At 41.5% G+C, this 27,015-nt stretch overlaps 1 protein-coding gene across 3 annotated transcripts in view; it reads right to left on the reverse strand.

Moving 5' to 3' along the window:
• The window catches only part of LOC137638846 (putative polypeptide N-acetylgalactosaminyltransferase 10), a 243,033-nt gene that overhangs the window by 143,449 nt on the left and 72,569 nt on the right, over positions 1–27,015 (reverse strand). For all 3 annotated transcript variants that reach the window (XM_068371256.1, XM_068371257.1, XM_068371258.1), the window contains exons 4-5: positions 19,216–19,382; positions 17,170–17,358 (exon numbers count right to left, since the gene is read on the reverse strand). In XM_068371256.1, the coding sequence (XP_068227357.1) occupies positions 17,170–17,358; positions 19,216–19,382 (356 nt within the window). The remainder of the gene's footprint in view (positions 1–17,169; positions 17,359–19,215; positions 19,383–27,015) is intronic.

The following is a 27,015-nucleotide window of genomic DNA, read 5'->3' on the forward strand; positions in this document are numbered from 1 at the left end:
TAGGATGGCGCTGGCATTAGGGACTCTGTTTCTCTATGATTAAAGGGGGCAGCTAGAAGATGCCGGCCCCCTTACTGTATTGGCAGACCCTAGGCTGGGGAATGTATTCTCCATACGCATAGGATGGCGCCGATACTGAAACAGAGTTCCATTTAGGGGTGGTAGGGCCGCCATGCTGCCGGCTCCTCTCACACCTTATACAGGACCCTTTCCCCTTCCCATTCTGTCCTTTAGTGATGGCCTAGCCATCACATCCCTGTGGCCGTTGTCCTACAAATTCGCCGATTGCCGACAGGTTGTAGGGCCAGCGTGGGCTTCTGCCTTTATAGCCTAATCGTATAGCTTCCCTATCGGACGTGAGGTTCCGGGATAGCTGTATCGGCAGGTCTAGCTGCCGGCAGGAGACCCATTTGCTTTGGAGTGTTCTTCAGTCCTCCCTCGGGCTGCCATCCACATCCTAGGACCGGCAGATACCGGCATAGAGGTGGATTGGTGGAAGCTTGATTATTATATATTCGCCCCTTCCATTAGAACCCTCATTCAGGAGGAAGGAAGTGATGCAGTGGCTAGTGCCGCCACCCTTACATCGCCCTTCACTCCTTGCTTTCTCTCTCTCTATGGGCTAGTGCCGCCAGCTACTAACCTAACGGGCGGCTGCCGGCCACTAACCTTGCCGGCATGATGCAGGCTAGACTTGTGGTACGACAGCCGTTAATTCACTGTCACATCTTCACGCCGGCTGAGTCGGGTACTTCGGCCACTACCCTGTCACATTGAATGCTGCCTGGGATAGTGTGCAGACAGCCGGTGACCTGCCGGCGTACGACAAGCCGCCGGCAGTCCGGCGGACTGCTGGCCATAAGAATGATCAATTTTGTGCCAGTTGAATTGAATTGGAGGTACTAGCCTTGCCGGCTGCATGCCGGCAGCATCTACGGTATATGAATATACAGTAGCCAGTACATATGTAGTATAGAGCATACTGCAGACAGAAAACTATGGTATATAATTATACAGTAGTAATTATTTTCCAACATACTCTGTGTCCAGACGCAGTCTATTGTTGAGACCTTATAAGATTGGGAAAGGAATTCTGACCTTCATTATTAACTCTTTTGGAAGTGGGTGTTGTTTACACTACTCTATCCTTATAGGCTAGAATCTTCCATCAGGCCTCTTATAGAGGATAACCCTAGAATTAATATTGAGGGAGGTCACAGCAATTGGCTGGGAGGGAAACACAGGTATGTGTCTTTCCAATTTCATTTCTAGCTTACCTATCCTAAGCTATATGCAATAAAATAAAATGGAAAATGTTATTATAATACTTATTATAATATTTATTAGTTTATCTAGTGAGATAGACTACATTATACTCATTTTATTTCCTCTCTTTACAGAAGGACCATGTGAAGTGCAATAGTGTTTTCTGCAAGGTGCACAGCAGAAGCTTCTATAGCCATCTGGGGTGTAGGACACACTCTTGCTGTTCCATCACCAAGGGACCTCTCAAATACTGGGACCCACAGGTATGTACAGTATGTAAGGACCTGTTGTATGAGGCTCTTGAAAATCCCAAGACAACGAAGTCAAGGGATGCAGCTCGGGACAAGCTGCGAAGATGGGTTCGTGGCTTCTAAAAGAATGCCACGGGGCCTTACCTCCCTAGTGAGCGTATGAGAGCCCTTCTTTTCCCCAATGCATCTGCGGATGCTGTTATTCCTCAGCCTCACCCAGAGATCCCTTGTGTCCAGACATCCGTCGACACGGATGTCTCGGATGCGATGAAGGACATCCATCTAGATGATGAGAGGATGTCAGAGGTGTCAGAGGACACCGAAAAGAACCTTCTAGAGGAAGGTGGAGATGAGGAGTCAACAATGGCTCCAGAGACGAAAGAGGAGGAAGTCGAAACAGTTTCTGTTTCGTCGGTTCCTGCCCCAGAACCTGTACCCTCTACGTCCTCCGTTCCTCAACCTAAGAGGTTGGACGACACCCTGTCTGCCATCAAAGTGATGATGGAAATGTTCGAGAAGAAGAGCAAACAAAGGGAAGCTGCATTCAGGAGGGAGATCCTTCAGATTACAGCTTCCCATGGATCTCAACGGAGACTCAATGTTAAGGATCTTCCCTCGTGGTCCGAGGTTAACCCATGGAGGTATGCCGAGTACATGCCGATAACTAACGGTAAGATCTTTATTTCAGAGAAGCTGGGAGCTGTCCTTATTGAGGACATCAAGTTTTGTCCCAGCTTTGAGTCCTATCCAGACTGTTTCATTCGTCTAAGGACGGAACCGGTATCCAAGGAGGAGACAGAGCCTAAGGAGGTCATAGTGCTTGACCATACGAAGGCTCAGGCTTTGCTAGCCAGCAGCTTGAAGGACACAATCGTTCAACAGCTACGCTCCCAAGGAGTTCAAGTGGGCATCTGCCAGGTCTATTGAGACTGTATGCCCCTTTTGGTAGAAGGGTCCTTATGTGTTGCAAAGTAAGCATCCGGAACTTGTTGTTCTCGATGAACTTGAGTGGAGACAAGTCTAGAATGACTCTGAGTTTGTCCGAGTCTTTCTTGGGAACACAGAACAGCCTTTCCTGGAATCTGACGGACTTCACTTTCCTTATTACCTTCTTGTTTAAGAGTTCTAAGGTATATTCTTCCAACAAGGGGGTGGAGTGTTGGAAGAATTCTGGAAAAGGGGTGGAATTTTGTTCCATTTCCAACCGAGTCCATTCGTGATTAGGCTGTGGGCCTAGGGATCGAAGGTCCAAAGATCCCGAAAGTGGAAGAATCTGCCTTCTACCTGGAACCTCTCATTGCTTAGAGGTTCCTGAGGACTTGCTTCCGTGACCACGTCCTCCTCTACCCCTCGAGGGGTTTCTTGAGGAGCCTCTTTTTGGGCCTCTACCTTTGTAGGGACAAAAGGTAGTGCCTCTCAAAACCTGGGTTGAAAACAGGTGATTGAGCCACTAGCTGCTGAGGGACCATCTGAAAGGCACTGTGGCCATGGTCACGGTCGGAAGTTGTGCAGGTCTACGTGGTTTCTTTGCCTTCTTGTTCTTAGGCTGAGGACCACTGTCTGAGGATGATTTCCTCTTAGAGGACATGCCCCACTTTTGAAGAAGGTTCCTATTCTCCATGGCGGCTTTGGCAATAACTCCTTGAACCACATCTTGTGGGAAAAGGTCTTTGCCCCAGATGCATGATGTGATCAAGCTTCTTGGGTTCGTGTTTTACCGTTGCTGCGGCAAACACATGCTCTCTACAAGTCCTCCTTGACCTGACGAAGGCATATAAGTCTTCACAAGGGTACCCATGTGGGACTTGGCTAAGACCATGTACATGTCTGGGGCATTGGTTAGACCTGCACACATTTCCAGGCAGTTCTGATGAGACAAAGAAGTGGCAAGTCTTTCTTTTGTCTCCTGTTCCCTTCTCCAAAGATGTTCTGGCAACTTTGGAAGGTTCTCGTTGAACTGCTGGCCTGCTATCTCCGGATCCAACTTAGAGACAGAGAAGGTTAGATGTACTTCTTTCCACTTCTCCTTGCCGGTAGGCATGGCTAGAGATAATGATTTGCATTCCTCTAGGAGTGGGCACGGTTTTCCCTCATCGACTGCTTTCATGACACAGTCAAGGGCTTTCACCGAAAAGGGGAAAGCTCTGGAGGAAGGAGCAATAAAGGTTGGGTGCCTCTTGCTCAATGCCGAGACTTTGGAGTTAGTATATCCGGCTCCTTTCAGGGTCTTGGTTAGGATAGCCAGTGCCTTGTCATGCTCGAAGACAATGACTTCCTTAGGAAACGTCTCCTCGCGGGATGCAGGTTCATCTCGCAGTCTCACGTAGCAATCTAAGTATGCTGAAAAGCTGGGCCAGAATTGGAGATTTTCAGGGGGTTTGGCCCCCAACTTCTCGGAGATATAAAGCTTACCATTCATCATGGGCATGTGCTCCGTTACCTCCAGGGGTTGGTTTCGGAGCAGTGAGGGAGGTCAGATACTCTAAGGGGCTTAGCAGAGCCCCTAGAAGCGCCAGGGTGTTTCCCTTCCTTTACCTCTCTCTTCATCTCTTTGAGATCTTGCTTAATCTCCTCTTGTTCCTTCCGGTGTGGAGGATTAATTTAATTTTAATTTATTTTTTTCGTTTGCCAAATCGAGAGAGAGAGAGAGAGAGAGAGAGAGAGAGAGAGAGAGAGAGAGAGAGAGAGAGAGAGAGAGAGAGAGAGAATTTAATTTGCTTTAGTATTGCTAGATTGCGCGAGAGAGAGAGAGAAAGAGAGGGAGAGAGTGTGTGTTTGTGTGTGCGTGTGTGTTTGTGTGTCTGCGGTGCGCGCCGAAGAACAAGTGGTAGTTAGCGAATGATTGTTTGTAGTGGGAAAGACTGTTGGTATATTTGAGGTTGTTTGTTTACAATTATTAGCTAGGTTAGGGCGGTAATGAATGTCTTGGGCGAAAGCATTTTATATTTGACTGTAGCAGGAGTCTGGTTTTTTTCATCGATAGCCGGCTGTGAAGTGTTTTTTTTTGTATCGGAGTAGGTACTGTTTTTATTTATTTTTGTTAGGCGCATTCATGAATGATAGAAAGTTTATTATTTATTTTTTATTATAGTGCGATAGTTAAGTTAGTTAGGAGTTTTCGTAAGCGTTTTTTCTTTTTATTGCAGGCCGTAATTCCTCCTTTAGGCTCTTTGGATTCCTTTACACTCTTTGGAGTTAATTTAGGCCTTGAAGGTGTTGCTTGCCTGCCTTGCCTTGTATAGATGAATAGCTTGATGATGACGACCTGGACCGTACAATGAACATAGAATTAGACTGCAGATATTTATATATAGAGAGAATTTGAGCGTTGATGACCCAGCTGTAAAATAGATTGTTCCTTGATGATGATGATGACCACCACCGCTTACGTGATTCGACAGTCGAATTGACTGCTCGTTATTGTTTGCCAGAAGTTGTGGCAACTGGTTACAAAGACTGGTGCCAGTGTGTAGAGTCTGTGGATGACGGTGGCCACACACGAATATTAATTTAAGTTTCTCGTATGTTTTGGTATTAATTTTAATTATTTTTGCTGGGTTATATATGATGATTGGGTTTAGTATTAAGTGATTTATTTTAGTGTTTTAAGTGTTTTCGTTACTGTGTGGGAACTGTTGGTGTTGGATTTGTAAAGTTTTTGATTGGTGAGTTCTGTGTACCCACACACCGCTATAATATATAAATATAAAAGTGTTATTTTTGTCTGTTTTAGTGTTAAGTTTGTTTAATGATGTGTGATTTTTTTGTTTTGGTTGCGGTGAATATAGTTTTAAGGTTATGTTTTGTTTGTTTTCCCTTCGTGCAATCGTCCAGTTTAAAGTAAAGTAGGGGGAAAGTTTGTATTGTGGGATATTTGAAAGTAAGAGTGATCAAAGGTGTGGGGGTTTATTATCGTTTACATCCCGCCACATAAATTTGGCGTCCGAACAGGGACTGTCGGAGGTGGGATTGGAACTGGACTGTTGAACAAGGGTATTAAAATAGGTTTGGGAATTAGATTTAAGATATTAATGGTATTGAAATGGAGGAAATGGAGGAACAGTTATATATTTTAAAGGAGGAATTGCGGTTGTCTAATGAGCGAGAGGAGAGGTTGTTGTTGGAAAATGCGAGGTTAAGTAGTGAGAATGAGGAGATGCAAAGGAAACTTAGGGAACTTCAGGGAACTGTAGAGAGAGTGAAAGAGGGTGTTGAGATGAGGATGCGAGAAAATGAGAAACGAATGGAAGCAATGGTAGGGCAAGTAATGGGGATGATGAAAACTGTCATGGGTGAAGGTGCAGTCGGAGGAGTGGCTTCTGCTTCTGGTAACGGGTTGATGGTGGAAGAGGATAGGGTAAATGATAATGGGGAAGGTAGTGATAGTGATATTGAAAGTAAAGGGCCTAGACATAGTAAGATTGGAACGAAGGGTGATAGGAAGACTGAGAAGAAAGGTAAAGATAATGTGAAGAAAGAAAAGAAGAAAGGTCAGAGTGTGAGTGAGGATGATCATGAATGGGTGAAGGTGGTTAGTAAGAAAAAGGGTAAGAAGGGAATAGTTAAAGATAGGACTTTGAGTGTAGAATTAGATTCATTGTATTCAAATGAAGAAGAAGGCAACAAGAAGGGAGTAGGCAGTGAAGATAGTAGTGAGAATGAAGTAGAGGAAGTTTGTAAGACAGTGTTTATGAGAGAGGTACCTAGGTGTGGAAGTTTTAATGAACATAGCAGTAGGGATGTATAAGACTTCTTTAGGGAATATGAAAAGTTTTGTCAGGCTAAGTATGGGGATAGTAAGAGAGTTTGGGCTAGGGAGTTGGGAGAATTTTTGTCAGGATATTTGTTGACAATGTAGGAGAGGTTGAGTATGAAAGTGTAAAGAAGAGGATAATTGAACAGGTAAAACGTATGAAAGGTAGTGTTAGGTATAAGCGAAAAAATGATTTTGATGAAGCACGAATGAAGGTGGGTGAAGCAATCTCGATGTATGTATGTCGGTTAGAAACATTGGCTAGAAAGAAGTATGGGGATGAAGGAATAAATGAAAATAAGGAACTAATGAAGAAGTTTTTGGGTACAGTACCAGAGAGTGTGTGTGAGTTTATTAATTTGAAACGGAAGGAGAAAATGAGGTGGACTAGAGAGATTGACTTGGGATGATATTTTAGAGATAGTTGAGGATTACGAGTTGGATAGGTGTATGAAAGAAAGTAAATCTGTGAGTGTAAGAGCTGAAATGGAGGAAAGTGTGCCAGAATTTGGTAGTTTTAGAGATGCTGTTATGAGAGGGCCAATGAGGGTAGCTGATAGTGTAGTAGATAGAAGTGTTAGGGTGAGTAATGTAAGAATACCCATGCCGAGAAATGACGGGTTTAGACAGGGAAATCAAGTTTGGAGAGATAGAAGTGCTAGTACGCAGCAAGTTAGGTTAGGTAGTGGTATCTGTGAAGAGAGGTGTTATAGGTGTGGGAAGGTAGGACATAAAAAGAACGGGTGTAGATGGGCATTAGGAGCATGTTTTGGGTGTGGAGAGATAGGGCATCGTATTAGCGACTGTAAGAAAGAGAAAGTGATTAAGTGTTATCGGTGTGGTATGACTGGGCACGTAGCGAGTGGATGTCATAGTAATCGTATGAATGTGATTTGTGGTAATTGTGGTAAGGATGGTCATTATGCTAGAATGTGCAAGGAGCCGCTGGGTAAGTGTACTGAATGTGGTGCAGATGGGCATGTAGCTAGAGTATGTAGGAGGAAGGGATTAAGTCAGCCAGGATGTTCGGGAAACTAGAGTGTAAGAGGGTTCAGCTGGGTGAGTCCTCCTGTGTGTGTGGAAGGAATAGGATCAATGTTTGTGAGAATGGGATGAATAATTGGTTGGAAATGAGCAAGTATGAATCTAGTATGCATGATAAGTTAGGTCTGGAAAATAAACAATTAGTGTTAGTTGAATATAGGAAAAAGAGGCGTTTGAAAGTTTTGAGTGAGGAGAAAGTGCAAGGGAATTTTATAAGTAAAAGTGACAATAGAAATAAGTATGACAAGGGTGTAAATGTGCAAGTGTGTATGGAAGATAAATGTATTAATACAGATGAATCATGGCTGAGTATGAATGATACCTATCGTGTGTGTGGTTTTTCATTAGATGTAAAAGAAAGGATGATGAATGCGAGAATGAGAGATAGGAGAATGCTAAGTAGTATGAATGAATCTTTTATTGAAGTAGAAAATGGTTTTGATGAAATGGATGAATTGTTGACCGAAATAAGTGAGATTTTAGGGCCAGATGAGAACGAGGTAGATGGCATTGTACATGATATATTATATGATAAGGATTTAAATAGGAATAGTGTTCATGTAGCGAATGATTGTGATATGGAAGAAGTGAATGAGAGAGTATATGGGGGCCCGGTTACTCGGAGTAGAGGTCCTGTTCCCGATTGCGATTGGGTAATGAGAAAATAGGTAAGTGTTGTGTGAGGATTTGGCAAAGTAAGGGGGGAGGAATGTGGAGGATTAATTTTATTTTAATTCATTTTTTTTGTTTGCCAAACCGAGAGAGAGAGAGAGAAGAGAGAGAGAGAGAGAGAGAGAGAGAGAGAGAGAGAGAGAGAGAGAGAGAGAGAGAGAGAGAGAGAGAGAGAGAGAGAGAAATTTAATTTGCTTTAGTTTTGCTAGATCGCGCGTGCGAGAGAGAGAGAGAGAGAGAGAGAGAGAGAGAGAGAGAGAGAGAGAGAGAGTGTGTGTTTGTGTGTGCGTGTGTGTTTGTGTGTGCGTGTGTGTTTGTGTGTGCGTGTGTGTTTGTGTGTCTGCGGTGCGCGCCGAAGAACAAGTGGTAGTTAGCGAATGATTGTTTGTAGTGGGAAAGACTGTCGGTATATTTGAGGTTGTTTGTTTACATTTTTAGCTAGGTTAGGGCGGTAATGAATGTCTTGGGCAAAAGCATTTTATATTTGACTGTAGCAGGAGTCTGTTGTTTTTTTTCATCGATAGCCGGCTGTGAAGTGTTTTTTTTGTACCGGAGTAAGTACTGTTTTTATTTATTTCTGTTAGACGCGTTCATGAATGATAGAAAGTTTATTATTTATTTTTCATTATACAGTGAACCCTCGCTACTTCGCGGTTCGACCATCGCGGATTCACCACTTCGCGGATTTTTTCCATAACCCATATATATACAGTAATATATATATATATGTATGCATGTATTTATGTATATATGTATGTATGTATATATGTAGGTATGTATATGTGTATACATATAAATATATATATACAGTGATACCTCTGGATACGAAAGTTTCTGCTTACGAAAAATTCAGGATGCGAAAAGTGATTCGAAGATTTTTATGCCCCAGGATACGGATAAAATTTCAGGATACGAAAACCTTACGAGATCCCAACTCTTCGCCGAGAGTAATTTTAAAAAGCGCGCGCCGCCTGACTTTGAACTTGGGTAGACTCACTTACAGCCTCCCGCTCACCCATTGGTTATCTCCCTACTCAGACGCTAGCTGACGCCATAAGATCCTGCTTTCCTATTGGTCGGCAACTATCCCAGCTTGCCTATGCACGGGCGTTCATCTCTCTCTCTCTCTTTTCGTTCCGACCGCGGTATCATTAACAGACATTGTGTGCTTTCGCTTGTTTGACTTAGTGTTAATATACAGTACATTCGTACGCCACGTGTTATCGTTAATAAACATTCGTTACTGTGCACTGTACTGTATTAGTGTTTACTATACATAGACTGTATATAACGTTACGTAGTGTATTATATTACGTTTGCCTAACGCATTTTAGAAATGTGTTGAAAAGTAAGCAGAAACAAGCTTCAATGGATAGTTTCTTATTAAAGAGGCCAGCGGTATTAGTAGGCCAAGACGAAGGTGAAAGTGAAGAAAACAAACAGAAAAGAGGAAGGGATGAAGAATTAGAACGTGAAAGTAAAGAAAAGAAACAGAAAAAAGAAAGTGATGAAGAAGTAGAAGAGATTTAGAAAATAAGAAAAACGTTAAGTTATAAAAAAGCAAAAAAAAAAAAAATTCAATTTTATGTTTTATGTTACCGTTAAGTGTTAAAGTAATTTTTTCTTTCATTTTATAGTTTTCCATACATAATGTTAAGTGTTAATTATTTCTTCCATTTTTTTATTTCGTAAAGTTTAAGTGTTAATGTGTTAAGTGTGTAAATTACTGTACGTAGTCTGTCACTTGTTACGTAGTGTATTATATTACGTTTGCCTAACGCATTTTAGAAATGTGTTGAAAAGTAGGCAGAAACAAGCTTCAATGGATAGTTTCTTATTAAAGAGGCCAGCGGTATTAGTAGGCCAAGACGAAGGTGAAAGTGAAGAAAACAAACAGAAAAGAGGAAGGGATGAAGAATTAGAAGGTAAAAGTAAAAAAAAGAAACAGAAAAAAGAAAGTGATGAAGAAGTAGAAGAGATTTAGAAAATAAGAAAAACGTAAAGTTATAAAAAAGCAAAAAAAACAAAAAAAAATTCAATTTTAAGTTTTATGTTACCGTTAAGTGTTAAAGTAATTTTTTCTTTCATTTTATAGTTTTCCATACGTAATGTTAAGTGTTAATTATTTCTTCCATTTTTTTATTTCGTAAAGTTTAAGTGTTAATGTGTTAAGTGTGTAAATTACTGTACGTAGTCTGTCACTTGTTACGTTTTCTGCCTTATGCCATCCTCCTCTGCCGCGACTTCGCTATCGGACATCGTCTCAATCAAAAGGTAAGTTTCAACTTTTTTGTTACACTAATTAACTGTAACCTTTTTTCAGTGTACAGGTATCAATCATTAATTTAGGTGTGCGTACAGGTAACAATACACCTTCACTGATCTAAATGCTTTACGTACATACAGTACCGTAAGTTTTATACAGTAGTAAAGAAAACGGACCGTTTTCTTTGGGCTTGGGGGGATAACCTGGCTATAACTACATTATTGAATAATCTCATAGTGGTTTCTGGAATGGATTAGGCTGTTTTTAACAGTTGTGTTAATTATTGAATGATAGAAATGGCTGCATTGCATGTTTATTACTACAGTTTAGCGTGTTTATGAAAGAAAGGGTGACATTTTATGAGGCTTGGAACGGATTAGGCTATTTACATGTAAAACACGACTCAGGATACGAAAATATCAGGATACGAAACCGCATCCTGAACGGATTAATTTCGTATCCTGAGGCATCACTGTATATATATATACACACACACTGTATATATATATATATATATATATATATATATATATATATATATATATATATATATATATATATATATATCTAAAGTAAGAAGATGTGATGTAGTTCTAAGGGGAAAAGTATGGGAAATATGTCTGGGTAATAAGCAAAGCTCTACCTCCAGTTTGTTTCTTCATTATGATCAGAGATAAATGTAAACAAAACATTGGTTGCCATTTTGTATCATGCTTTTTAGCGTGTTTAGGAAACGCATGATATAAAATCGCCTTTAATATTTGTGCCTGTTTTAGTTTAGGGTACTGTAGTACATGCATTAAGTGTTCTGCACATTAAAGGGTAGTTTGTTAACAGTACTACGTACAAGGGAAGGTTTTAAAAGTCTGAATATACATGTTGAATAAATAGGTAAATATGGTGTCACTACTTCGCGGATTTTCACCTATCGCGACCGCGTCTGGAACCTATCTACCGCGATAAACGAGGGTTCACTGTAGTGCGATAGTTAAGTTAGTTAGGAGTTTTCGTAAGCGTTTTTTCTTTTTATTGCAGGCCGTAATTCCTCCTTTAGGCTCTTTGGATTCCTTTACACTCTTTGGAGTTAATTTAGGCCTTGAAGGTGTTGCTTGCCTGCCTTGCCTTGTATAGATGAATAGCTTGATGATGACGACCTGGACCGTACAATGAACATAGAATTAGACTGCAGATATTTATATATAGAGAGAATTTGAGCGTTGATGACCCGGCTGTAAAATAGATTGTTCCTTGATGATGATGATGACCACCACCGCTTACGTGATTCGACAGTCGAATTGACTGCTCGTTATTGTTTGCCAGAAGTTGTGGCAACTGGTTACAAAGACTGGTGCCAGTGTGTAGAGTCTGTGGATGACGGTGGCCACACACAAATATTAATTTAAGTTTCTCGTATGTTTTGGTATTAATTTTAATTATTTTTGCTGGGTTATATATGATGATTGGGTTTAGTATTAAGTGATTTATTTTAGTGTTTTAAGTGTTTTCGTTACTGTGTGGGAACTGTTGGTGTTGGATTTGTAAAGTTTTTGATTGGTGAGTTCTGTGTACCCACACACACCGCTATAATATATAAATATAAAAGTGTTATTTTTGTCTGTTTTAGTGTTAAGTTTGTTTAATGATGTGTGATTTTTTTGTTTTGGTTGTGGTGAATATAGTTTTAAGGTTATGTTTTGTTTGTTTTCCCTTCATGCAATCGTCCAGTTTGAAGTAAAGTAAGGGGAAAGTTTGTATTGTGGGATATTTGAAAGTAAGAGTGATCAAAGGTGTGGGGTTGTTATCGTTTACATCCCGCCACACCGGAACACTGCCAACATCTGCTGGATCGACTCTAGGAGCGCTTCGCTCCTGCCGACCTGCATAGCTGGTTGGGGAGTTGGGGCTGAAGAGGTTGACGGCACAGGTTGATATGCCGTCACAGTGAACTGAGGGCCCTCAGTCACCGTAAAAACGAATCCTTCTTCCTCCATGGGTGGTTGAACCACTTCTTCTTCAGCGCCTTCTTGCAGTAGGTCCTGTTCGGTGTCGGTGGACACCTCCAATATCCGTTCTTGGTGGATGCCCACGCCTCCCAGTGCCTTGTTGATGTCCGCGTCCACTTTCAGTTGGATGAAGGGAGGCTGGACCTGTACCTGGGGCACAACCACACTGGATTGAACCTTAGTGAACAGAAGACACCTTAGAGATTCGTTATGTAGGTGAGGTCCCGGAGAGTTCTTCTGGAACCCTCTTACCCACCTTCGAAGGGTTTCCCTTGCTGTATACCTTGACTCCGTGGTGTCAGGGATATCTTCTCCAAAGCCGTCGGTCAGCAAGGTCGAGCAGTTGGAGCAACCCTTCAGGTCCCAGTAACTCAGGGATCCAGATACGATGCAGCAAGGGGCATGAGACCTGTACATCGTATGCCCACAAAAGTCCTTACTCTTGTGGTTGCAGAACACAACTGCACAATTCACCATTGGCTCCTATTATAGCTTAGGATAGTAAGCTAGAAAGGAAATAGGAAAGACACATATCTGTGTTTCCTCTCCCAGGCAATCGCCGAGACCTCCGTCAATATTAATATTTAAATTCCTTATAAGGGAAAATACAGGGTGGAATAACTCCCGTACGTAGAGCCGGAGTTAGTAAATATTTATACTAACTCCTCCACCTGTAGAATATTAATACTGAACGGTGTTTCATAAGCGTCCCGGTAATCAAAGGATTCATCAGGGTGTTGAGGGAATGCTTCAACCTCAGCATGTTATGCGGTCCCAACAATAGACTGTGAAAGGATACACAGAGTATGTTAGAAATACTTGTACTACTGCAGTGTTGTATAATGTAGTTTTACCAACTACTGTATTGTTGTATACTGTAGTTTTACCAACTACTATATTGTTATATACTGTAGTTTTCCAACTACTATATTGTTATATACTGTAGTTTTACTGGCTACTGTATTGTTGTATACTGTAGTTTTACCGGTAGACTACCGGGGTTAGGCTAACTGACAGAGAGAGAAAAAGAATGGAAAAGAGGATTTCCTATTATTATGGTTTAGCACAATTATTGGAAGTGTAGGAGGGCTACTGCTGCCTACTGTCTCCTTGCCAGAATGAGAGTTCTAATGGAAGGGGAGGAATGCATCTGATTCTAGCTTCCATCCCGCCACAACTTTTGCTGCCAGCTGTACTGCCGGTTGCAACGTTTGTGGATGGCAGGCCAAGAGAGGACTGAAGAATTCTCAACAGTCTTTCCCACCGGGGCATTCGCTTCTGGTGAAAGAAGGACATGAGGAGTTGGCCGAGGAGGCAACCTAAACGCCGCTGATAGGGCCCCGGCCGGCAACTTAGTCAACTCAGCAAGCCGGGATGACTGTCAGAATACCGGCGAAAGAATGTTGTGATGGCTAGGCCGACACTAAAGGACAGAGGGGGGAGGGAAAAGGGTCTTATAGTTTGCAGGGGAGAAAGGCGGCGGCAGGTATGCCGCCTACTTTCGGCTGTAAACTAAAGAAGCATGGCTTCCTGTGCCAACGCCGTCGTTGGCGGCAGAGGAACAAAGATTCTCCTGTCAGCGACATTGTAGGCTGTAAGACATGTCTTACAGTTTGCAGGGGAGAAAGGCAGCGGCAGGTATGCCGCCTACTTTCGGCTGTAAACTAAGGAAGCATAGCTTCCCGTGCCGACAATGTCGTGGGCGGCAGAGGAACAAAAATTCCCCTGTCAGCGACATTGTCGGCTGCAAGACAATACACCCTGAGTTACCGTCATACTTCAAAGCCGTGATACTCGGCGGCAAAGAAGACACACGGTATAAAACTATTTAAGTCAAGCCGGAGTTTACTACTCGGTTGCGATGACGAAAGATAGGGTTGCCGCTTGTGATGGCGAAGGCTCAGGAGGGGAGAAAGGGTTTAGCCTCTCTTCTCTAAAAGAGAAAAATATCAAATTATACCCATAAATTCTAGGGGATATATATCCCCAACCGAATTAATAAGAAACAATACGAAGAGGTTAAACAATGGGAATTACTTTACTAACGTATACAAAACGGGTTAGGCTAGCCTAACTCTGGTGGGGACCGCGGCCACGGTTGGTACCACCAGGGTCCCCGTCGTATACAAAAGTAACGTTACATATCGGAAGAGGAAATATTATAATGTATGCAAATCTTCACTAGTATAATTTGCCTGACTAGCTAAAAAGTTTTCTTTTATAGCTAAATACCGGAAGCGTCGCACTTCTGACTAAATAAAATGCATTTATGACGTACGACAGCGGTATTAAAATGGCCACCTCCGGTGTCGGCTACGCTCCACCAAAAACACTTAAATTATACGAATTTAACTGTGAGAAGGGAGCCTTAAAATTATACACAGGAAAGATCAAATACTCAACTTTCCAGAGGATGAAGATGCTGGAGATTGCATGATAATATTCCGAAAAACAGTAACAAACAACGAGAGAAACATGGGAGCGCACTTAGCTTAAATGCTACAGTTTAAAGTAATGATGGGCCATAGTAGTACGGAGAGGAGGTCCACCGGGTACCTTGATAACGGCTCCCCTTTCGTTCGCCACTCTTCCCCCTCAAAAATCTATTCAGGATGAAGATTGCTATGTGTCGTAACAAAAAATACGTCCCATGATATTATGCGGTATCCTTAAAGATATATTAAGGATACTCGCGCCAGGAGTTAGAATTCTGGAGACCTATGGTTAATTCTCTGGGAGTATCACTGTAGCAAATATCCCTTAGAAAGCTACCTAAAGGAACCTTCCATCAGGACGACATGGCCGAGCCCAAAACAGGTGATGAATGCAAGAGTTGATGGGGGAAAGAACAAGAGGAAGGCCAAGGTTTGGGTGGATGGATGGAGTGAAGAAAGCTCTGGGTGATAGGAAGATAGATGTGCAAGAGGCAAAAGAGCGTGCTAGAAATAGGAATGAATGGCGAGCAATTGTGACGCAGTTCCGGTAGGCCCTGCTGCTTCCTCCGGTCGCCTTGGATGACCTCGGAGGTAGCAGCAGTAGGAGATTCAGGGTTATGAAGCTTCATCTGTGGTGGATAACGGGAGAGGGTGGGCTGTAGCACCCTAGCAGTACCAGCCGAACTCAGTTGAGTCCCTCGTCAGGCTAGGAGGAGCGTAGAGAGGAAAGGTCCCCCTTTTTTTTTTTTATTTGTTTGATGTTGGCTACCCCCAAAATTGGGGGAAGTGCCTTGGTATATGGATGGATTATCAGAGATGAAACAAGGAAAATGAAATGGGTAAAATATGATATTCTGTCCTAGTTATAGTCAAATTTACGCTACCAATACACCCATGAAATACTTTGTCATTACTCAATATTTGGATTATGGGAATACTAACATTAATCGATAGTTTATTGAAAGGAAATCACTTAATTTGCCCGCTATTTTTCCCCGGTTTCATCATAAACATGATGTCACCAGACATATGATAATGTATGAACTTGACTGATATTAAAATTTTTCTTAATAAATTTTTCATTTAAAATGGATACAGTATATTATCAATAGAAGAAAATACAAACTTACCAAGCTAAATTAATTCATTTTTATACAGAAATATATATAATTTCTATGGAAATAGTTGTCCTATTAGTGTGCTATTTCTGACAGACTTGTGACGTCATCGCAGTGAAAAAGTGGTCATAAAGTCAAACAGTCGTAAGTTGTATAGGGCATAAGTTGTGACTACCTGTATTCTAGAAGTTTTATTGCAGATGTAACCATATTGTGGAATGATCTTCATAATCAGGTAGTTTGATCGGTGGAACTTCAGACGTTCAAACTTGCAGCGAATGTTTTTATGCTGAACATGTTAACATAAATCTCTCTTCATGGCTTATTTGTCATAGATCTACTTTTTACATTGTTACTGATCTTAAGATATTCTAAATTAATTATTCATTACTTTTCATGTAATTTATTTATTTCCTTTCCTCGCAGGGCTATTTTTCCCTGTCACAGCCCTTGGGCTTATAGCATCCCTCTTTTCTAATTAGGGTTGTAGCTGAGCTAGTAATAATAATAATAAAAATAATATTGATGATAATAATAATAATAATAATATAATGTACATGGGAATCTGACTATAGTACAAACAGAAAAATGGATATGGAAGCAGTGAACTTATTTATGAAAGAGTACGAATTAGAATGAACACCACTATTCACCACAAAGACTATTAGGAACAATTTCATAGGATGAAGAGCATGCTAATACTAGCTGAACTGAAAATTAAAAAAATAATTGAGAGAATAAAGAGCTATATCCCACTTTAAGGAGCACCTCTTTCCCTGCGTGAGTCAGATCCTTTTATAAGTAAATTTCTTAGTAGGTTGGCCATTTAAAAAAGGAAATATCAATGTGCATTCCAATAGTGTGGAAAAACTGAATGTAAAGGTGTCTAACACCTGTAAATATCAAACTAAATAACCACTATACTAAATTTTTTTTTAATGAGGCGCATTTGCACCGACTCGCAGCGGTGCTCTTTTAGCTTGGAAAAGTCTCCTGCTATCTGACTGGTTAGAATCATCTTGTCCAACCAATCAACGATCAGGAAACTTTTCCTGAGCTAATAAGGCACCCCTGAAAGTGGTTGCAAATCTGCCTCACTAAAAAGAATTGACTATAGTGATCATCTTTTGAATTGACTGTTCTCATAAATACTAACCACCCACCTTAAGACATTAATTCTTTTCATGGCCATGTGAATGAGAGTATTTACATTACTTAAATAGGCTGCTTTTGAATGTAATAAACGACTATCACAGCTTAGAAACTTTTATAGTCTTATACCAATTACAGCACTGCTATGACATATCTATGTTCCGCTATGAAAAATACAGTGCAACTCTAGAAAATAAAATTTTCCTTACCTAGAAGAGGGGGCAGCCAATTAGTTGTGCATTCAGTATGAGAGTCGAGAAAAATTATGACATCACCCTTTGCAGCTTTAGCTCCCGCTAAACGAGCCCTAATGAGTCCTGAACGCTTCGCAAGATGGACAACTTTCACCTTGGGCAAATATTTCGTTACATAATCATCAAGCTTCTCTTTTAAAAAATCTGGAAAATAGTTGCAATACAATCATTACAACCAATGGAAAAAGTAAGCTGAAAAATGTGAAAAATAGAATATAAATCTTATTAATATCCCAGAAATTTCAAACCCAAAATGTTTCTCAATATAAGATGATATTTCCATCTCTTTGAAGCACAAAAACTTAGCTATAAAGAAACAGTACAAGGAACTGTGATTAATTAACTACAGTGGAACCTCTACACACGAACGTATCTGCATCCGAATTTTCCAACATCCGAAGTAAAATTCGAGCAATTTTTCGACTCTACACCCAAATTTTATTTCGACACACGAAGTAAGCAATTTTCGTCGTACCGGTTGTATCCGAATTTTTCGACACGCGAAGTACAATTCGAACACGTTCCTACTCTACACCCGAATTTTTTTTCGACACACGAAGTAAACAATACCCGTGCACGTAGATGGTACTCATAGCGCCGGATGTATTTCTTATTTCCGCCGATAGAAGGCAGCATTTCTACCTCGGAGGGACCCTCAATTAGCGTGGCTTGGGACATTCCTCTGTTCTCGTCGGCTTCGTGTGGTTCTGTGCGTTCTGCTATTAACTATGTTTTAATCGTGATTTTTTACGTTCATCCTTTTACGGTATTTTACGTAAATCATGGGTCCTAAAAGGCTTAGTTTCGCAAGTGGTAGTGGTAGTGGTGAGAAAAGGAATAAGGAAATGCTTTTTTTAGAAGTAAAGCAAGGAATTATTGAAAAGCATGAGCGTAGCGTCCGTGTGAGTGAACTTGCAATAAGTTCGGCGCAAATAAAAGAGGTGTTAGGAAAATATCAAGACGTGGTCGACTTCATCGACAAATACTATCCAAAGAAATTGCAGGTTTGTCGTGTAGTTGCGCAGTTTGATGATGTTTCCCTAACTTATTTTCGAAACATTCTGAAAAGCTGTACCAAGCAACTTTCTATCGATAGCTTCTTTAAAAAAACTACAAAGCGAACTCGTGATGAAGAGGATGGAAGTGGTTCAAAGAAAACGGCAAAGAGTGAAGAGAAAAAAATTCAATCAATTTTAAGTGGAGAGTGAAAGTGATTAAAATTAATCATCAAAAAGAAAAAAAGAAAATGTAAAAAAAAAATATAAAATATGAAAATAAAAAAAATAAATAAGCTAAGTTAGGTTAAAGTTCACTTAGTGTAAGTTAGAATAAGTTACGGTAGTGTACGTTTATCGTAGTCAACCTCTCTACCTCCTCGCCGCCCGTCCGTCTCCTCTCTGCGTAGCAAGACCAACAACACCTGCGCTGGACTTTCTAAGGTAAAGTGACGCTAAAAACCTGTTTCTTATTTATTATTTCTTGATCATTATTCTTTTTTACATGTCTATTATCTAATTTAGAGTGCATATTGTCATGTGTAATTATGTGTAGTAATTTATTAAGGAGTTATCATAGGTTTTTGGGCTCAACCACGGATTAATCCTATTTCAATGTATTCTTATGGGAAAATTTGTTTCTACATCCGAACATTTTCTACATCCGAAGTCGGTTGTGGAACGGATTAAATTCGTATGTAGAGGTACCACTTTACTTAAATAGGTAATATCAACATACACTTGTGTTAGAATGGTCATTCTCCACCTTGTTCACCTGGCAAAGTCTAAAAACCTTAACCCCATACTAGTAATCAGTGTGCATAAGAATAAACTCAATGTGCAGCACTATATGAAAATATGTTTTTCAATGACATATCAAACTGGTTATATATTTCATTACCAAATAAGATTTCATGTGGTTACTGTGTTCTTAATTAGATTTCAATCAATTACAATGCTTTGAAGAAGCTCTTCACAAACTAATAAAATAATTTTGCACTCTTACCTTTGGTACTTGCATCATCAACAAGAATAACTTCCACAAGTAAAGAATCAGGTGACCGGTTAATGGCAGAAATTGCAGTTCTCAGAAGTGTTGACCAATGCTCATTGTGAAATGGTACCACAACAGATGCTGTTAATAGTGTTTCCAGATATAATTTCTCCTTGCATCTATAAAGAAAAAAATGTGTTTTGAATAAATTGGAGATAAAACACAACAAATTTGGAAGCAATTTGCATTTTTCTTAACTATACAAATCTGAAGTTCTTTGCCTAGAAGATAAGAGCGAGCTGGTGTTACGGCCAAAAAAAAAGTTTTAATAAGGTGTCAACAACCTTACCGTTTGTTGCCATTGGTAGCAGGGAGATGCACCACTCCCTCGCTCACTACGAAGTTAATTAGATTGCAGACAGAACTTCTTGGGGTTAAGTGATGGCAGGACTAGTAAGCATATAGAACTTTAAGTTTGTATAGTTAAGAAAAATACAAATTACTTCCAAATTTTTCATTTATTTCTACACAAATACAAACCTTTGTTCTTTACATAGGAGACTTACTCCAAGTTTGCTGTCAGTACTTGGCCAAGTACTGACAGCAAACTCGGAGTCTTCCACCCACGAGACTTCATCTCAGGGTAGGTCATCGTCGTCGAAGTAATGAGTTGGTGATAACTGCCTGACCACCTCTGCAGGTCTTGCAATCCTCGTCGAGGACTTTGGCAGTGTCTTGGAGTCCTTGGACTCTTTCCTCTGAGGGAAGAAGGTCTCCGATACGGATGGCTTTGGCGGGACACTCTTACGCTACTCACCCATAGGAGGAAGAATAGGGTCTTCCATGGGTTTAGAGGTTGCTCTCAGCTCTAGAGGAACCTCCTTGATAGGAGATTGATTGATTGATTGATTTAAAGTTTTCAGGCATCCCCTTGATAGGAGAGGGACAGAAGGAGCCAGCTAGGGACTCCTTCCTGCGTGGAACTTCCTTCGAGGCCACTGGTTGTGGAGAAATTGAAGGAGTAGGCACAGAGGTACTTAGCCTACGCTTGCACATCCTGACACAAATAAGCTTAATCCTGGATGAGACCACCTCGTAAGAAACTCCTCATTTCCTCTTCAGTGAAGAGGAAGAAACCGAGGTCTCTTTGCATGGAGGAAACAGTGGATTTTCACCTTGGGTCAGCCAACGGTGAGGAAGACTCCTCCAGGGGGATCCTGGAAGTCTCTGAAGGGCAAACAGGGGGAAAACCTGTTGCGAAGGCTTGAGTAACGGCCCTCACTGGGCTTCAAACAACGCCTCCTGGCCTAAAGCAGCGCTATCGGAGCCATCCCCTGAAGGGAATGACGAAGGGAGTTTCAGCAATGAAGTCTTGCCCGCTGTCGAAGAACGACCTGGGGGGGAGGGGAGGCTGCAGTGCTAAGTCCCCTTAAAAGGGAACAGTACAGTACTGCTAGTAGAAGAAGTCTTTCCTTTCTCTGCTCTACCCGGCGAACGCGATATCCAGCACTTGCGGGGGGGAACGAGTCGAAGGAGAACAGCAAGGAGGAGAATGTCGTCGCTCTGGAGAGCAACTGGAGGCTCTTACGAGAGAAGGCTTACTAAGCGTCTCTTCAGGCAAAAGACGCTGTTCCCTAGAATACCGATGTTCTGGCAAACGATGATAGTCGGGGGCTGCTTACAGGGGACGCTGTGCAGCTGGAGAGTGATCACGAGTGATCGCCTGCCGACCTGCTGCTGATAGGGACTGTCGGTAGCCTGACGATTGTTTAGGCGATGGGAGTGTTGGCAAACGCTGAGTAGCGAGAGTCTGACGTCCTTTGCCTTCCGGCAAGTTGTTGGCAAACAACAAGCGGCGGGTGACTGACAGCCAGTTGAAGGGAACTGGCGTGCTGTCCGCGATCAGCGAGTTGGAGATCGGCGACCCAACCCAGACGGCTAAGCATTGGCGAACAGCGAACAGATGCATGCTGACGAGCCGGTAAAGGACAAGCGACCAGGAGGCTGAAACCTGCTGGAGAGCCACGAACTGGAGTTTGTTGATAAGCCGATGGAGAGGAGAGTAACCCCATGGGGTTGTGCCTCCCGATGCAGGGGGAAGAACAGATTCAAGGGATCTGCTTCCTTCTGTAGTACGAATGAAGTGAAGGTGAAGAATGTAAATTTCAGAGGGATGAACGTCGACAAATGTGCAGTATTCAACGAAGAAACCTAGCAACATGACTGCGGTTTCTTCAAAGTTCACAGAAGATGATGAAAACTTTGCAAACCGAAGAAACCCTGTTTGTGAGAAACAAACCACACCCAAATGGCGAGAGGGGTATCAAACAACAAGGGTAACTCTCGTGCATTATCCCAGTCGTCGATGGAAAGTGCTGGGTTAGGTTCCAAGAAGGAACTCAGCATTAAACCCCTTCGACTTTATGTGGGAGGGCTACCAAAGTAGCGTAACCCTAAGAGAGAGGAGAGAAGATGATATTGAGCTGGCTTAATGATGAACATGGGCTGGCAAACAGAAAATGGCGAGTAAGCGTATGTGAAATTGATGAACGGAGAGCTGTTTCCTCTCAAGAACGGCAAACGACAAGTCATCGAACGCCGATCAATAATCGATGCGACCTTTAAGAAGCTGGAGATTGTCTAGCCATTGAATCGGTGATTGGCGAGCTGGCGAACAGCAAGCTGGCGAATCAGAGATCTGGTGACCTGCGAGCAGGCGATAGGCTACGCGATCAGCATTCAGCGATTTTAGAGCTTGCAATCAGCGATCGTTGAGCTTGCAATTGGCTAGCTAGCAATTGATAGGTTGGCGATCAACGAGATGGCAATCAGTGAGCTGACAATTAGAGCACTGCAAATAGGTATGCTGGTGAATGGCGAGCTATCAAAGAGTCTAGCTTTGAGCTGGCGATTGGTGAGCAGAGATTTGAGACGACGCTCAGCGAGCTGGCAATCGACAATCGGTTAGTTGAAGAACAGCAATATGGTTCGACTTGGCGATCGGTGAGTTAGACATCAGCCATAGGCAATCTAAAAATTGGCGATCAGTAAGCTGACGATTGGTGATCGGCAAGACTGGAGATCGACGATCAGTAAAAGATGAGCTAGCAATCAGCGATTGGAGAGCTGGCGATCAACAAGCTGACGATTGGTGACTGGCGATCAGTGAGCTGGGGATCGGTGATCGGTGAGCTGGAGATCGACAATCGGCAAGCTAATGATTGGCGAGCTAACAATCGGCGACATTACCCTAGTTGTCGATGGTAGGTCGGGAAATCCAGAGATTCGATGGCGACGGCGAGCCACGAACAGCAGTTCAATGGCGAGAGGTCAGAGAGGAGCATTAGACAGGCGAAGGCCGTAGCTGGTGAATGGTGTGTCCAGTAAGACAGGCGAGGGTCGGGAACCAGAGGGTGAACAGCGAGACTGATGAGACCCATCTGGTTGACGATATCTTGACGAAAGCAATAGCTGAGGAGTGGGCGTAAGGCAAGATCCATGACGATCCTCCGGAGTGGGTTGTTTGGCAGATGTGGTTGACAAGGCAAGCAGACGTCCCTTTGCTAAAAGGAAAAGAGCGTGTCTGAGGCGATGAAGATCGTCCGCAAGGAAGATTACTCAGAAGGAAGATCTCTGGAAGGTCTCCGAAGAGGCGTCTCTATGAGTAATCTCTCTCGTGAATGAGAGAGGTAATCAACCGCAGGAGAGACTTGCCTCGGACTTTGCTCCACCCTCGACGGAAGTGTTGGCTCAGATTGGGGGAGAGTGTAGTCTTTACCGAAGAAACTGCAAAAGCCGATGAGATATGTAGCTGTCAGCAATTCTCCCTGCAGGCGGGAAAGTCACTACACAGATGATGAAGGGAAGTTCTCCCTCGGAAGAGAGGACAGCCCAATACCTGGGGAGGATAACTCTCCTTCGGAGGAGAAAGTAGTCCAACCCCTGGAGGTGGGCCTCAGGGCAGTGCTCTTTGCCTCCCATCAACAAGCCTTGTTCAAGTTGAAGGTCTGCATTGAGCGTTACCTAAGAAAACGTACCCAGAGCTAATTCCTCAAGGTTATCATGCTGATCAGGCGCAGAAGATCAGGAAAGTGACGGCACAGTGACAGCAGATTCCACACGAACGAACGGCACTGCTCTTCTACGTCGGCTATCTTAGCTGAACGAAAAAGTACAGCATCGCTAACTGATGAAAAATAAAAACAAACAATGTATGAAAAAAGTTCCTTGGTGGGTGCACTTAATCAGCAGACAGGAAAGGTGTCCCCCGAGAGAACAGACACAAATTGAGGACTGCGCACTCACTTCTCCGGCAGAATCGACAGGAGGAAAGAGGCAGCATAAAAAAATGTAACAAAACAAGAATTACAATTAATACAGCTGACAAAACAAACTATTCGGGAGAACCACTCAAACCTCTGGCAGGAAAGGTGTCCCCCGAGAGGGAGCGGGCAAGCTAAGGTCACGCGCAACCTTCGCCGGCGAGAAAGGCCGAAGGCCCGTCATCCTAAGAAGGAGAGCGGAGTCGAAGCTGAAAAGTTAAATCACAAAGAGTTATAATTTCACTTGATTAATGAAGAAAACCATTCGGAAGCGCAACCTAATCCGCGAACGGGAAAGGTGTACCACCCACAGAGGATCTGCCAGCCGCCCACGTAAAGTGAGCAGCGTTGTCAGTGAGAAGGAAAAGGACCAAAGTCAAGTTCTTCGAAGGCTGCAAGGAAATTCCCTCTAAGAACATGTAGAGAGAGGACAACGTTAACGGAAGAGTATCGAAACCATGACGACTTCCCTGCGTTGGCAGCCGAGTCACTTGTAAGTCCACCCGCCTACGTGATATCCATTGTCCAAGGGAGGAAGGTTGTAAGGGAAGGTTCTCCGCCCTTGTGAACCTGCCGCACTAAGCTGTTACACAAACAGCAACATAAACTAAAAAAGCTTAAAATATATATAAAAATATGTTTTCATATAGACTGAATAAAAGAAAAACATAAGATTAAAAAAGACAAAAGGCCGGTAAGCTGGAGAGGGGAGAGAGATAACGTCTCTCTACCCGATCCAAAAGTAAAGTGAGTTACAGTCACAGGTGTGTGAGTGAGAGGGATAGCTACTGACCCCACCAACCTACCCCAGCTAACTAGAGGTATAGGTGGTTAACCCTAGCTAAAAGTCTAATGGCTCGTTTTTCAGCTTCGCCGAAAGTAATACCCTTTTAAATAGCGTTGGTTTGTATTACAGTTACAGAACAATTGTATTTTTCCTTGCTATGCAAACCTAATTCATTTAATCAAAAGTCCCATCTCAGCTGCCCCATAAGTCTTTGATCAGAAGAGAGTGAAACATGTCATTGGTTGTGGTTGCTTAGCAAGCGTAGTGTGATGTAATCAAATCCCATTTTCTTTTGATTGATAGGTCGTAGAAAATGAGGCTCAGGGTAACCCATTTAAATGACTCGGGTTTGTATAGAAAGGAAAAATCCAAAATGGTTTTAGGAAATGTTTTAAAATATTAGGTGTAATTCTTGACAGTATATTTGCTTTTGAGAAATTCATTAGGTCTGTCTTCTTCAATTGCACAAAAAATTGGCTTATTGAGAAGGTATTTTAAGATTTTCGGTGATCAATCTATTTTGAAGAAAAGTTTTAAATCTTAAATTCAACCTTGGTTTGAGTATTGTTTTCCTGTCTGGTCTTCAGCTGCTGAATCTCATCTTAATTTGTTGGACAGGAACTTAGGGTCTATTAAATTTTTTATTCCTAATCAAGATATTAATCTCTGGCACTGTCATTCAGTTAGTTTGTTATGCATGATGAATAAGATTTTTCATAATTCTAACCTTTACATTCAGATCCTCCTGGACAATAACATCCTGTTCGCAATTCTAGGTACATAGTTAATTCCAATAGTCTCCATCATGAGGGTCAATACTACCCAGTATTCTACAAGTTTTATTCCAGCTATGACCAAGTTATGGAATGATCTTGCAAGTCAGGTAGCTGAATCGGTTGAACTTCAAAAGTTCAAACTTGCAGTAAATGTTTTTTTATGTCGAACAGGCTGACATAAGTCTCTTTTGATAGTTTATTTTTAAAATATCTGTTTTAATATTACTGTTCTTAAAATATGTCCTTTTAATTTTTCATTACTTCTCTTGTAGTGTACGATATTTATTTCTTTATTTCCATTCCTCATGGAGCTATTTTTCCTTATTGGAGCAGTTGGGTTTATAGCAAGATGCTTTTCCACCTAGGGTTGTAGCTTAGCTAGGTAATAATAATAATGATAATAGTATAAATATATGGTTATGTCTGTGTGAACAATAAGTTTAGATGTTTCCACATCACACATTTTAGCGAATTATTTTTAGATCTTAATGATAAAAAGCCTTTCAGTACTCAGATAAATTCTTTTATTTTGTACATGATGCTACATCATTTAGAGTTTATGCTTTGAATCTTTGAGAAACTTTCAATGAAGATCTTATTCAGTACACATATTTCAAATATAAATTCTGAATTCACCTTTATTTCTCTACAAGCACATGTGAGTGATAACACAGATGTTCTCCCTCATTATCCAAGTGTGTAATAAGTTGCAGATGTTCTTTTAAAAGATTTTTGAAGGTTACTCATGAATGGCAGAGGCAAGGGACAGGACAATCTCCTCTATAAAAACCAAATATACCTATGATCAGCACCCAAGGCCCCTCTCCATCAAGCTAGGACCAGGGAGGGCAGGTCAATGGCTGCTAATGACTCAGCAGGTAGACGTATAACCTATGCCAAGACACCCATTCCTACCTCACATGGATGGTGAGGTTGCAGACATTTCTAGAAACTAGTGAGATGAGCGTATCTCGAACTCGCGTCCAACAGATTACCAGGCAAGAATATTGCCAATAGGCTTAAAGTCAATAAATTTAATTAAAAAGTCATGGTCACTGAAAGTGATGATACACAACTATGTATCTTTTAATAAAAAGGATTATGTAATCTATTCCTGTTACCTTATAAATTGACAATTTTATGAAAAATACTGTATAGCTTTATCCTCTAAGATCACTCCTTTCTCTGTAAATAAATGGATTTTGAGCAAATCAAAAAATCTATTTTTGGGTGATATGGCCATGTCGTCCTGATGGAAGGTTCCTTTAGGCAGCTTTCTAAGGGCTATTGTGGCGTGATGTTGCAACACAACCCCCCACACCCTTGAATCTTACTTACTGACAATTGTCTCCTCAACACATACTTTCCCCTTACTTTATCATAAACTGGACTCTTAAACAAAAAGGACATAAAAACCAAACATAACCTTAAAACTATATTTATTAAAATTAGAATACTTATCACAAACCATCCACAACCAAAATAATCACTTAAAACTAATTATAAACTTGAACACTGTAAAAAAAAACTTAATACCATTCGAATAAACCAACCAAAAAAAACACCTAACAAAACTTAAAATTAAATTAACCACAACCTTAACTTCAAATCACCAAACATATATATATTGCGTGTGTTCACTAACACTCCGCAAGATAAGTAAAAAAAACACTTCAGTAGTCATTCATTAAGCCAACTGTCTTTAATGGCACAACTACTACTATCACAGCTTTAATAGATTAAACTGTGTGACAATTTGCCACAACTGCCTCGCTGATTTTGTAAGCAGTAATCATCATCATCATCATCATCATCATCATCATCCTCATCAATCCAAATACACAGGCAAGGTCATCAACGGTTGAGCAATCGAATAGCACAGTCTAAATACAATCCTTTATTACAGGCCTGGTCAGCAACAATAAAT

The sequence above is a fragment of the Palaemon carinicauda genome, chromosome 3 (genome assembly GCF_036898095.1).
Source record: "Palaemon carinicauda isolate YSFRI2023 chromosome 3, ASM3689809v2, whole genome shotgun sequence".
In the NCBI taxonomy this organism is placed as follows: domain Eukaryota; kingdom Metazoa; phylum Arthropoda; class Malacostraca; order Decapoda; family Palaemonidae; genus Palaemon; species Palaemon carinicauda.